Genomic DNA, 12,902 nt, shown 5'->3' on the forward strand with positions numbered 1-12,902 from the left:
CACCTGCAGATGGAACCAAGGGTGCCAGTTGAACAGGGTGTGGTGGCTCTTGTTATAAATGAGCACAGTGATGCAGCTTTATCAGCTGTGATTAATGTCAATGACGGCCTTGGGTCCCTCAGTGGCTTACGCTGCAAGCTTTAATGGCAGTAGTGGCAGCAGCACAGGTTGTTAGGGTCCTCTGTCTTAAAGACTTTTGGTGCCCCCCTGTTTGTTTCCCCACAATTTGGGGTCTTAGCTGAGGGGATCTCTCTTGGTGTAAGATCTGACATGGTCCACGGGCAGTAATGGTGGTGCTGGGTTCCAGGGTACTGGTGCTTGGAATAGCTGTAGAACTGGGGTCCTGGGTTCAGAGTCTCATGAATCTATAGTGATACCTGGGACTTGGGCCTCAGATTCACTCTCCAAAGCACAGGTGTATGCAAACTGTCCCCAAAGCCACAGCTTGTAACTCTGAGGAGTACCCAAGCAGCTTGGGCCAGGGAGCAGGGATGTAGTTGTGACTCTGACCCTGGGGGGCAGGCCACAACACTGGTACAGTCTTGAGGAAAAAGGGGGACTCCAGGTGCTTGGACCCCAGGGAGCAGCTTGTAGCTACAATTTGGGTTTCATGCTAACCGGACACAGCAACCTCTCAGGCCCTAGGGGACAAGACACCACACAGAGGTGACTCTGGATTCTGGATTGGACATGAGGTATAGTGACAACAAGGACATAGGAATGATGGGGTGCATATGTGGCTTGGGTGCTGGGGGGTGAGGAGCAGTGCAGTCATGACTCCACTTTCTGAGGAGGCAGGCACCTCAGCAGCTTAGACTCTGGGGGACTAGTCCAGTTCCAGGGAAGCAAGGGTGGTCCAGCTAAGCCAATATATGTGATATTTATTAGTGATAGCATATGTGTCCCTTGGATGTGGGGCAGTACATCACCTCAGGTGCTGATGAGGATCAACTACTTGATTAGGCCAAGGCATTGGTTTCCTGTGAGGTGGGATACTGCTTTAGCTCAGGCACTGCTTCAGCTCAGGTGCTGGGGGTCTGACTGCTCTGCTTGGCCAAAGCAATCCCTTGGGGATGTTATGGAACAACTGGAACTCTTAGACACTTTGGAAAACTGCTTGGTAGTTTTTAAAAAGTTAAGCATACACCTACTATTCACCCCAACCATTCCACTCCTAGATATTTACCCAAATAAAATGAAAACATATGTCTACACAGAGACTTGAATAGAAATGTTATAGCAACTTTATTCATAATAACTAGAAACTGTAATCAACCCAAATGTCCATCAAGAAACGAATAGATAAACAAAACATGATCTGTCCATACAATAAAATACAGCAACAAAAAGGAACAAACTAGTTCATGCTATATGGATAAATCTCAGAATCACTGTGCTGAGTGAAAGAACTAGACACAAAAGAGTAGATATTATAAAATCCCATTTATATAAAATTCTAGAGTAAACAAATTGATTCTATATGTCTGCCTGGTGCCAGGAATGGAGGGTAAATGGACTACAAAAGGACACAAGGAAACTGTTGGGCTATGGGAATATTCTTGATGGTGGTGGCAGTTCTTGTGTTATATACTTTTATCTGACCTCATCAAATTGTATTATTTAAGTGGATGAAGTTTATTAAATATAAAGTATAACTTAAAATAAAATTAAGAAATACACCAAAAAAAGAAAAAGAAAAAGAAAAAAGCATCGTAACTATCTGTGTAGCACTAACCAAGTCTTTTAACTTCTCTGAGCCTTAGTTTTCTAACCCGTGAGCTAGAAATAACACCCACTTCTCAGGTTTGTTAAAAGATTAGTGATAGCATATATTTTTTAAAGTGCCTACATAGCAGCTGGCATATGGCATGTGGCTCAGAAAATAGCTTAGGATTCTGATTTCAACTTCACTCACTTCTAGAACACTAATTTTACACAGTATTCTCTAAGAATTTAACTTGGAATATATTGTGCTCTACCAAGTCTGTTGCATTCAATTAACTGTTCAACAAACATGCACTGAATGGATAAAATAAAAAAATAAAAGGCATGCAAAGTATTTGGTGATAGATATACAAGTATGAAAACTTACACACACACACACACACACACACACACCCCGTAATGAACCAAATGACCTATCTTGCCTGACCCACTTGCTGATCATTCATTCATTCGTCAAATATATATTGAGTCTCTACTATGTGCTAGGTGCTTGGGACACAGAGCAATCAAAGGAAACAAAAATCCCTGTTATTGCCATTTTATATTCTTTAAAGGGTAGGGAGAGAAGGCAAGGGGAGCGGAGAATAAACACAATGAATAAGTAAATTACAGAATATGTTAGAAGGTAATAAATGCTATGAAAAAAAGAAAAATAGAAGAAGAATTTGCAATTTTAAGTAGGGTACTCCTCACTGAGAAGGTAAGCATTGAGAAAATAACTTTGAGCAAAGTAGATAAGGGAGTTAGTCATCTGGGGAACAAAGATTCTAGGGCGAGAGAAAAGCTAGTGCTAAACCAGACCATACCTAGCTTATTTACTGACAGAGTGGATTGAGCAAGGGACATAACAACAAGAGATGAAATCAAAGCTATTTGGGTGTGAGGGGAGAGGCAGATCATAGAGGGTCTTATTGGCCATTTGGGGGAGTCACTACAAGGTATTGAACAGAAGAGAAATAGTTTATTTTTGGTTATAAAAGCCCCCAAGAAATGTTTTATGGAAGATGTTTGAAAGCATATACTGAAAGTGAGGAAATTTTCCCCTGAATATCACTAATATCTTCTTTATAACTTATTGTCAACCAAGGCCTCCTTTGTCCTGTTTGTAAACTACCTCATTCAAGCTTTAAATGATACTTTCCAAGTTAAATGTCCTGGAGTTTGTTGGTTCACTAAAATGTACTTCGCCATTCCTACTGCTTCTTCACCTTTGTTTTAATCCATTTATAATCCATTTTTAATTAGAAAATGAGCTTATTTTTATATGAAGTCTTTCCTCACCTTGCTTATTAGGGCCACTATTACCTAAGTCTTTTCCTCTTGGATTGTGAAAACAGTAACTATATTTCTCTATTTCATTTTCAGGTGCATCAGGGACATATCTGTGACTTAGTTAAGGCTGGGTCAGTGCCATTAGAAAATATTTAACAATTCTCTTAAACAGAAGCAAAGGTAGTTTGCGTCATACAAGTACAGAGTGGGTACTTCCTCTAATATTTTCCTTATTTTTATATGCTAATTAAGCTCAACCACCATGTTTTTAAGCAACTACAGGGCTTTATGATAATATATTGATTTGTTTCCATAAACCTGATACTTTATTACGAGAACTATGTATGATCTGAAATCTTCATGATCTTATAGTCATTAATAAAAATGCTATGAGCCTATAATTGATTACTTCCATCCAGAGAAGTCTGTTCCTATGCAGTTCTCTCTTCATAAATACATACTCTTCCCACAATTCTACAATTCAGAGGCTTTTGTTCGATTTTCTTTTCTAAGGGGAAGAATCCACAGAGAAGGGAATCAATATTTATTTTAAAACTACATTTGAGAGAGCAAACTTTATGAATGAACCAAATTTGCTGGTTTTCTTCCCATTAACATCACTATTTTTTCAGCTATATTTGATCTATATTTAGAATCCACAAAATGTTCTTTTAAAAAATTTGGTTAGGATCTAAAGATGAAAATCCAGGTCTCAGTATAATTTATACCAACTCACTAGGACATCTTCAGCCATTCATCACCTTTTGGTTTCCAATCTCCTTTTATCAACTGCTCAAAATGTGTGATAATGGTACCACCTGCACCTAAAAATAAGAAAAGAACCTTCAGAAGAAGAAAACAGAAATGTGATTACTAGAGGTGGGAAAAGGAAAGGGAGAGGGGTGTTAGCAAGAAATCAGTTAATAGACACAAGGAGTGATTACATTTTATAATGATGAACATGTTAATTATTCAACTCCATACCCTACAAATATGTATAATCAGTGATGCTTTAATGAAAAAACAATAAATGAAAATAAGAAAATAAAACAAGAATGATTTAGCCAAATTTTTTTGAAAAAACATTTGAGAGGAGCCATAATCCTATCACCTGGTTGAAAATTCCAAGAGGATTTACAAATATAATTCTGGGGAGGAAGAAAAAAGTTTCCTTGCATATTTAAAGTACTGAGGCAACTACAGTCCTTCCCTTTCCCAGCAAGGCAACCGCTATTGTACTGCAATTAAGGCTAAAATGCATGCCTCAGGCACAGAGATATGGCTAGAGGTTTATTTCAGACCTAAAAGATAAAATCATCTGCTTTATCATTTCCTTTCCTGATATTAGTCTTAGTGGCAGTACACTGTAACAAGATGTTAGAAAAATTTGTTCAGTTCCTACATACAAAACAACAATAAAGGCAAGCAATGCAAAGTGAACTTGAACCCATAATTAATCATATTTACTATTTCCAGTAATTTAGGATGGAAAAAGAACACAGAAAAGACGGAGCAACATTTTTTATATTTACATGTATCACATCATTTTAAACTTGTTTTATTTATGGTGGCATTACAACTTAATTAACTAAATATTCCTCCGGTTCTGGGGCTCCTAATCAAACAAACCATAAAAATTTTATATCATAAGGTAGTCAGCCTCAAAAAATTGGCTGATGACCATTACTAATGAAAGTGCTAATTTTGAATTAACTTTATCAACCAAGAGAAACAAGGTTTCCACCTTCCAAAAAGACTCTGTTATTGAAGTATGTGATCCCCATAAATGTAACCAGATAATTGTTCAGTAGTTGTGACTTACCAATAACAGAACACTTATGAATGCATATTGTTAATATTACCTCGGGCCCATCCAGTAGCTATCATGACTATCCAGCCATTTTTGTAATAGTTATTAGCATGTGTGACTCCACCTACTATTTTCCAAGTTCTGGTCACTTCCTTCATTCCTGCAGCCAAGAGTTGAACAGGTAGGAATGAATAGCCCTGGGAAACTAGGTCCCATGGGCAAAAAAAAATAATATACCTGAAATTAAAAAGTAAATACTTTAATATATGAATAGCATCAGAAGAACAGAAATAAAAATCCAATCTATCAGCAAAAACAATTTGGCAAAACACAACAAATGGAATTATCCACATAAACACGGAATATGAATTCAAGAAAAGTACAGATTGTGTAGAGATTCAATTTTTTAAATCACAAACCTATCTGCCAAAAAGTCATGATCAGAGGGGAATGTAAATTTTGGACTTCAGAATACTCTATAGATGTATGAATTATTTACTGATTCCTAAATTGTGCTTATCCTGTTCTATAAGCTAAATGCTGAACCCACTAACAAAATAGAGGAAATGCATAATCACTTCCAGGAGTAGGGTCTCCTCTAGCTGCAGTGTCTTAGTACTCTGGGAAAATGAATTAGACTAAAGGGCCTTTGGTAACTGAGCAAGAACTTCATTTCAACTCTCATTAACATCTTCACCTGTGCCCCTCTGTGCAGGACATAAAGTACAAACTATACAAAAACAGCTCACAAGGATACAGATTTGTGTTAAGGAAGAACATGCTTTCATACAACTGAAAGAATATGAAGTCCATTCCTTAAGTTAGCTGAGTAAGCTTAAGTTTTAACCAATTAAACTGTTATTAGTTTAAGAATAATGCACCTCTTCTCTGGTGAGTTTTTTTTTTTAACTTCATTTGTTCTAACTATCCGTTCAAATATTAGCAGTAGTATTTATTGGAAGACACGCTACGTTTTTTCTCTCCATTCTTAAAATAATCTGTCAGACAATTTTGTGCTTAAAGCAGAACATATCTTCATTTTAATAGGGTGATATAGAATAGATGGCATGAAAGAAGTACCACATCTCTTTTAAAAGAAACAATGTTATTACAATCCTTGATTCATAAAGTCAGAATTCTCAAAAGTATTCTTGGAGTATGAAATGTTTGCCAAAATATTGCTTCAGAGACCAAATACAAGACGCAATGGTTTGTATGGTGTAAAGCGACCTTTCTTCTTTATCTCCACTTACCAATTCCTTCCTATTCTTCAAGGTCCCACTCAAATACTACTATATCCACCAACTTTAGCAGTTTTGTTTTATTTAATCTTTTCAGCTCAGACTACATGCTACTGGCTCTGTACAAATAAAACAATTGGTTCCTATGTCCCAAAATAGCTCTTTATACATTTTCCTTTATAATATAAAATAAAGGCTGTAATGCTTGTAATTAAATTATAATAGTTCTTAGATGACAGGAATTGTTAATCTTGTCACTTCCTAACCTGTAACTCAACATGATGAAAAGTAGCCCTGAATTAAATCATTCATTAGCAATCAATCTGGAGGCAAAACACAAAATACATCAAATAAAATAATCAGTTGACAAAGAGTCTGAGAAAAAGAAGTCATCTGAGAGTAGCAGATGACTAGTATGATACTAAAATTTTACATGTTCGTATAATATCTTGAAAGTCTCTGTACACTAGTCTTTAGATATAGAACTAATTTCCAGGAAGTTAGTTAGGTAATGGGGGGAAAAAAGAGTATATACATTTAAATGATCAATTTTTAAATGTATTTTTAATAAAATAAAATTATTTTGGTATCTAGTAAGGGGGATTTGATTTCACTTTAGCAGCCTATAATGCTAAAAGTATTCTCAAAAGTAAAATATTGAAACAAAGAAACAACAGAAACAATATTACAAATGACCGCATTTTAATTCCCTACACTGAGCATATCTTTAACATGAGTTCAAAACTTATACTATTTCGACTTCCAGTCAACATGGCGGAATAGACAGTCCCCAGCATCACTCTTTTCCACAAATCAACCAATTTACAACCATAAAAAAGCAACGACAGCCAAGCTAAGGCTGCTACAGCTCAGGGGAAGAGGAGGAGAGACCTACGAAGTGCATGAAGGCGGGAAAAGCCATGAAGAGAAAAAGAAAAAACTGCTCTGACCGTTTTGAGCCCCGGCCACTTCCAGGCTGGACCTGCTGAGTGCTCAGAGCAGGAGCTGGCAAAAGCCACGGCTGTGCCCTTTGGATGCAGTTCCTTGGAGGTGGCAGAGGAGAAAAGGGCCTTGGTGGCCCATGGGCCAGCAAGACCACTAGTAGGCAGTGGACCCACACAGGAGCAAGGAGCCACAACAACTGAAAAAAAGGAGCCACTCAGAGGCCGGTGAGTCATCACAAGGGACCAGCGCACAGCCCACCCATGGGAAGTGTTTGGAGCATGGGTGGTGGGGGAGACAGGCCCACCAGGGGAACATAGGTCACAGCAAAGACAGCTGATCTGTACCCCAATCAGCATAGGACCACTCAGAGGAGACTGGTCAGGAATATATAACTGCAGGGGATGCAGTTTGATGAAAAGCCTCAGGCCCAGACCAGATTTTCTACACAACCCAGGTGCACCGGATCTCTCAAGAAGTCAAACATTAAAACCTGATCTGCACAAAAAGCCTTCCCCAGGGAACCAGCAGCAAAGCAGCAATTTAGCTACACCACACAGCTCAAGTACTGGTCCCCACAGGAAGTTCCCCCATTTTAGAAGTAAGCAAAGGACAACAAATTAGTTGCAGTGCAGAGTTTAAATGGTGGGAACAGCAAATAATCCAACACAGAGCTGAAAGAAAAAACAAAGTAACCACAACCAGAGGCAAAGTTTCATATTCACTAGTAAAGGTCTCATTTCAACAAAGAACACCTATGACACCTAGAAGAACCGGATGTCCCCTGGGCTACGAAGCCAGAAAGGGGGCAGAGCCAGGGGCCTCAACAATGCCCCCCGACACCCACAACGAATCACAAGGGTGGGGGACTAGGGCCTCAGCCACAGGATGCACCCTGGGCTCTCCTGAGCCAGGGCAGTGGGGGAACTCAACCACACACACCCCCGCCACACAGCCAGGCCATTGGTGACCACCGAGCCACCGTAGGAAGCTCCCCAAGCTCTCCCGAGCCAGAGTGGTGGGGGGACCTTGGGCCTTGGCTATGCCCACCCAACACCTGCAGCCAGCCCAGCAGCGACCACTGAACTGCCGCAGAAAGGCTCCAGGCTCTCTCAGGCCTCAGCCACGCCCCCCCGACACCCACAGCCAGCCCAGCAATGACCACTGAACTGCCACAGGAAGCACCCCAGGCTTTCCCAGGCTGGGGTGGTGGAGGGTCCTCGGGCCTTGGCCACACTTCCCCAACACACACAGCCAGACCAGTGATGACCACCAAGCCACCACAGGAAGCGTCCTGGGCTCTCTCAAGCTGGGGTAGTGGGGTTCCTTGGGCCTCAACCATGCTCCCCAGACATGCACAGCCAGCCAAGCAATGACCATCAAGCTGCCGCAGGAAGCACCCCAGACTCTCCCAAGCAGGGGTGGTGGGGAGCCAACGGCCTCAGCCACACCCCCCTGACGTGCAACCAGCCCAGTGATGTCCACCAAACTGCAGCAAGAAAGGCCCCAAGTTCCCAAGCTAGGATGGTGGGGGGCGAGGGCTTTTGTCACACCTCCCTGACATCTGCACCCAGCCTGGCAATGACCAAGCCACTGCTGGAAGCCCCCTGGTCTCCCTTGTGGGAACGAGTGGGGTCACAGGCCTTAATCCTGCCCCTCCTCCTTCCTCCTTCTTCCATTCCACTTCCTTCCCCTTTCCCCTCTCCCCTCCCTCCCAACTGCTCCACTACAACATCCTAGGATGTAAAAAATAATATTAATAAAATTACACTTTCTTTACAAAAAAAAAAACATACTATTTCTTTTTTTTTTTTTTTTTTTAAATTTTTTATTTTATTTTTTTAATTTTTTTTATTTTGTCGATATACATTGTAGCTGATTAATGCTCCCCATCACCAAAACCTCCCTCCCTTCTCCCTCCCCCCCTCCCCCCCAACCATGTCCTTTCTGTTTGTTTGTTGTATCAACTTCAAATAATTGTGGTTGTTATATATTCTTCCCCCCCCCCCACCCGGTTTGTGTGTGTATGTGTGTATGTGTGTGTGAGAATTTATATATTAATTTTTAGCTCCCACCAATAAGTGAGAACATGTGGTATTTCTCTTTCTGTGCCTGACTTGTTTCACTTAATATAATTCTCTCGAGGTCCATCCATGTTGTTGCAAATGGCAGTATTTCATTCGTTTTTATAGCTGAGTAGTATTCCATTGTGTGGATGTACCACATTTTCCGTATCCACTCATCTGATGATGGGCATTTGGGCTGGTTCCAACTCTTGGCTATTGTAAAGAGTGCTGCGATGAACATTGGGGAACAGGTATACCTTCGACTTGATGATTTCCATTCCTCTGGGTATATTCCCAACAGTGGGATGGCTGGGTCGTATGGTAGATCTATTTGCAATTGTTTAAGGAACCTCCATACCATTTTCCATAGAGGATGCACCATTTTGCAGTCCCACCAACAATGTATGAGAGTTCCTTTTTCTCCACAGCCTCGCCAGCATTTATCGTTCAGAGTCTTTTGGATTTTAGCCATCCTAACTGGGGTTAGATGGTATCTCAATGTGGTTTTGATTTGCATTTCCCGGATGCTGAGTGATGTTGAGCATTTTTTCATATGTCTGTTGGCCATTTGGATATCTTCCTTAGAGAAATGCCTACTTAGCTCTTTTGCCCATTTTTTAATTGGGTTGCTTGTTTTCTTCTTGTAAAGTTGTTTGAGTTCCTTATATATTCTGGATATTAATCCTTTGTCAGATGTATATTTTGCAAATATTTTCTCCCACTCTGTTGGTTGTCTTTTAACTCTTTTAATTGTTTCTTTTGCTGTGCAGAAGCTTTTTAGTTTGATATAATCCCATTTGTTTATTTTTCCTTTGGTTGCCCGTGCTTTTGGGGTCGTATTCATGAAGTCTGTGCCCAGTCCTATTTCCTGAAGTGTTTCCCCTATGTTTTCTTTAAGAAGTTTTATTGTCTCAGGGTGTATATTTAAATCCTTAATCCATTTTGAGTTGATTTTAGTATACGGTGAGAGGTATGGATCTAGTTTCATTCTCCTGCATATCGATATCCAGTTATCCCAGCACCACTTGCTGAAGAGGCAGTCCCTTCCCCAGTGAATAGGCTTGGTGCCTTTGTCAAAGATCAGATGGCAGTAAGTGTGAGGGTTGATTTCTGGATTCTCTATTCTATTCCATTGGTCAGTGTGTCTGTTTTTATGCCAGTACCATACTGTTTTGGTTATTATAGCTTTGTAGTATAGCTTAAAGTCAGGTAGTGTTATGCCTCCAGCTTTATTTTTTTTGCTGAGCATTGCTTTGGCTATTCGTGGTCTTTTATTGTTCCATATAAATGTCTGAATAGTTTTTTCCATTTCTGAGAAAAATGTCTTTGGAATTTTGATGGGGATTGCATTGAATTTGTATATCACTTTGGGTAGTATGGACATTTTCACTATGTTGATTCTTCCAATCCAAGAGCATGGAATATCTTTCCATCTTCTTGTATCCTCTCTAATTTCTCTCAGCAGTGGTTTGTAGTTCTCATTATAGAGATTTTTCACCTCCTTGGTTAACTCAATTCCTAAGTATTTTATTTTTTTGGTGGCTATTGTAAATGGGCAGGCTTTCTTGATTTCTCGTTCTGCATGTTCACTATTGGAGAAAAGAAATGCTACTGATTTTTGTGTGTTGATTTTGTATCCTGCTACTGTGCTGAAATCATTTATCAATTCCAACAGTTTTTTTGTAGAGGTTTTAGGCTGTTCGATATATAGGATCATGTCATCTGCAAACAGGGACAGTTTGACTTCATCTTTTCCAATCTGGATGCCCTTTATTTCCTTCTCTTCACTGATTGCTCTGGCTAGTACTTCCAACACTATGTTGAATAGGAGTGGTGAGAGTGGGCATCCTTGTCTAGTGCCTGTTCTTAAAGGAAAAGCTTTCAGCTTTTCCCCATTCAGGATGATATTGGCAGTGGGTTTGTCATATATGGCTTTAATTATGTTGAGATACTTTCCCTCTATACCTAACTTATAGAGGGTCTTTGTCATGAATGAGTGCTGAACTTTATCAAATGCTTTTTCAGCATCTACAGAGATGATCATATGGTCCTTGTGTTTGAGTTTATTAATATGGTGTATCACATTTATTGATTTGCGTATGTTGAACCAACCTTGCATCCCTGGGATGAATCCCACTTGATCGTGATGAATAATTTTTCGTATGTGTTGCTGTATTCTGTTTGCTAGTATTTTAGTGAGGCTTTTTGCATCTATATTCATCAAGGATATCGGCCTGTAGTTTTCTTTTTTGGTTATATCTTTACCTGGTTTTGGTATCAGGATGATGTTTGCTTCATAGAATGAGTTTGGGAGATTTGCGTCCGTTTCAATCTTTTGGAATAGTTTGTAAAGAATCGGTGTCAATTCCTCTTTGAATGTTTGGTAAAATTCTGCTGTGAATCCATCTGGTCCTGGGCTTTTCTTTGTTGGGAGCCTTCTGATAACAGCTTCAATCTCCTTTATTGTTATTGGTCTGTTCAAATTTTCTACGTCTTCACGGTTCAGTTTTGGGAGCTTGTGTGTGTCCAGAAATTTATCCACTTCCTCCAGATTTTCAAATTTGTTGGCGTATAGTTGTTTATAGTAGTCTCGAATGATTCCTTGTATTTCAGATGAATCAGTTGTAATATCGCCTTTTTCATTTCTAATTTTTGTTATTTGAGTCTTCTCTCTTCTTTTTTTTGTTAGCCATGCTAATGGTTTGTCAATTTTATTTATCTTTTCAAAAAACCAACTTTTTGATTCGTTGATCTTTTGAATTGTTTTTTGGTTTTCAATTTCATTCAGTTCTGCTCTGATCTTAATGATTTCTTTCCGTCTGCTAACTTTAGGATTGGATTGTTCTTGTTTTTCTAGTTCTTTAAGGTGAAGTGTTAGGTTGTTCACTTGCCATCTTTCCATTCTTCTGAAGTGAGCATTTAATGCGATAAATTTTCCCCTCAATACTGCTTTTGCAGTATCCCACAGGTTTTGGTATGATGTATCATTGTTTTCATTAGTTTCAATAAACTTTTTGATTTCCTGCTTGATTTCTTCTTGGACCCATATGTCGTTAAGTAGAATGCTGTTTAATTTCCATGTGTTTGTATAGTTTCCAGAGTTTTGTTTGTTATTAATTTCTAGTTTTAATCCATTGTGGTCTGAGAAGATACATGGGATAATTCCAATTTTTTTGAATTTATTGAGACTTGATTTGTGACCTAATATGTGATCTATCCTGGAGAATGATCCATGTGCTGATGAGAAGAATGAATATTCTGAGGTTGTTGGGTGGAATGTTCTGTAGATATCTGCCAATTCCAATTGGTCTAGAGTCTTGTTTAGATCTTGTGTTTCTCTACTGATTCTTTGCCTAGATGATCTGTCTAATATTGACAGTGGAGTGTTCAGGTCCCCTGCTATTATGGTATTAGTGTCTATTTCCTTCTTTAGGTCTAATAGAGTTTGTTTTATAAATCTGGCTGCTCCAACATTGGGTGCATACATATTTATGATTGTTATGTCTTCTTGATGGATCAGACCTTTTATCATTAAGTAGTGTCCCTCATTGTCTCTTTTTATGGTTTTTAGTTTAAAGTCTATTTTGTCAGATATAAGAATAGCCACTCCAGCTCGTTTTTCTTTTCTGTTTGCATGGTAAATCTTTTTCCATCCTTTCACTCTTAGTCTGTGTGAATCTTTATGGGTGAGGTGGGTCTCTTGTAGGCAGCATATAGTTGGGTCCTGCTTTTTGATCCAGTCAGCCAGTCTGTGTCTTTTAATTGGGGAATTTAAGCCTTTAACATTAAGAGTTGTTATTGAAAGGTGTTGATTTATTCTTAGCATTTTATTGGTTGTTTGGTTGT

General features: G+C 39.2%; 1 protein-coding gene across 1 annotated transcript in view; it reads right to left on the bottom strand.

Moving 5' to 3' along the window:
• Nucleotides 1–12,902, bottom strand: part of TMEM38B (transmembrane protein 38B) — a 60,739-nt gene that overhangs the window by 19,372 nt on the left and 28,465 nt on the right. The window contains exons 3-4 of the mRNA XM_063082315.1: nucleotides 4,860–5,044; nucleotides 3,734–3,821 (exon numbers count right to left, since the gene is read on the bottom strand). Coding sequence (XP_062938385.1) covers nucleotides 3,734–3,821; nucleotides 4,860–5,044 — 273 coding nt within the window. The remainder of the gene's footprint in view (nucleotides 1–3,733; nucleotides 3,822–4,859; nucleotides 5,045–12,902) is intronic.

The sequence above is a fragment of the Cynocephalus volans genome, chromosome 17 (genome assembly GCF_027409185.1).
Source record: "Cynocephalus volans isolate mCynVol1 chromosome 17, mCynVol1.pri, whole genome shotgun sequence".
NCBI classification, from domain to species: Eukaryota; Metazoa; Chordata; class Mammalia; order Dermoptera; family Cynocephalidae; genus Cynocephalus; species Cynocephalus volans.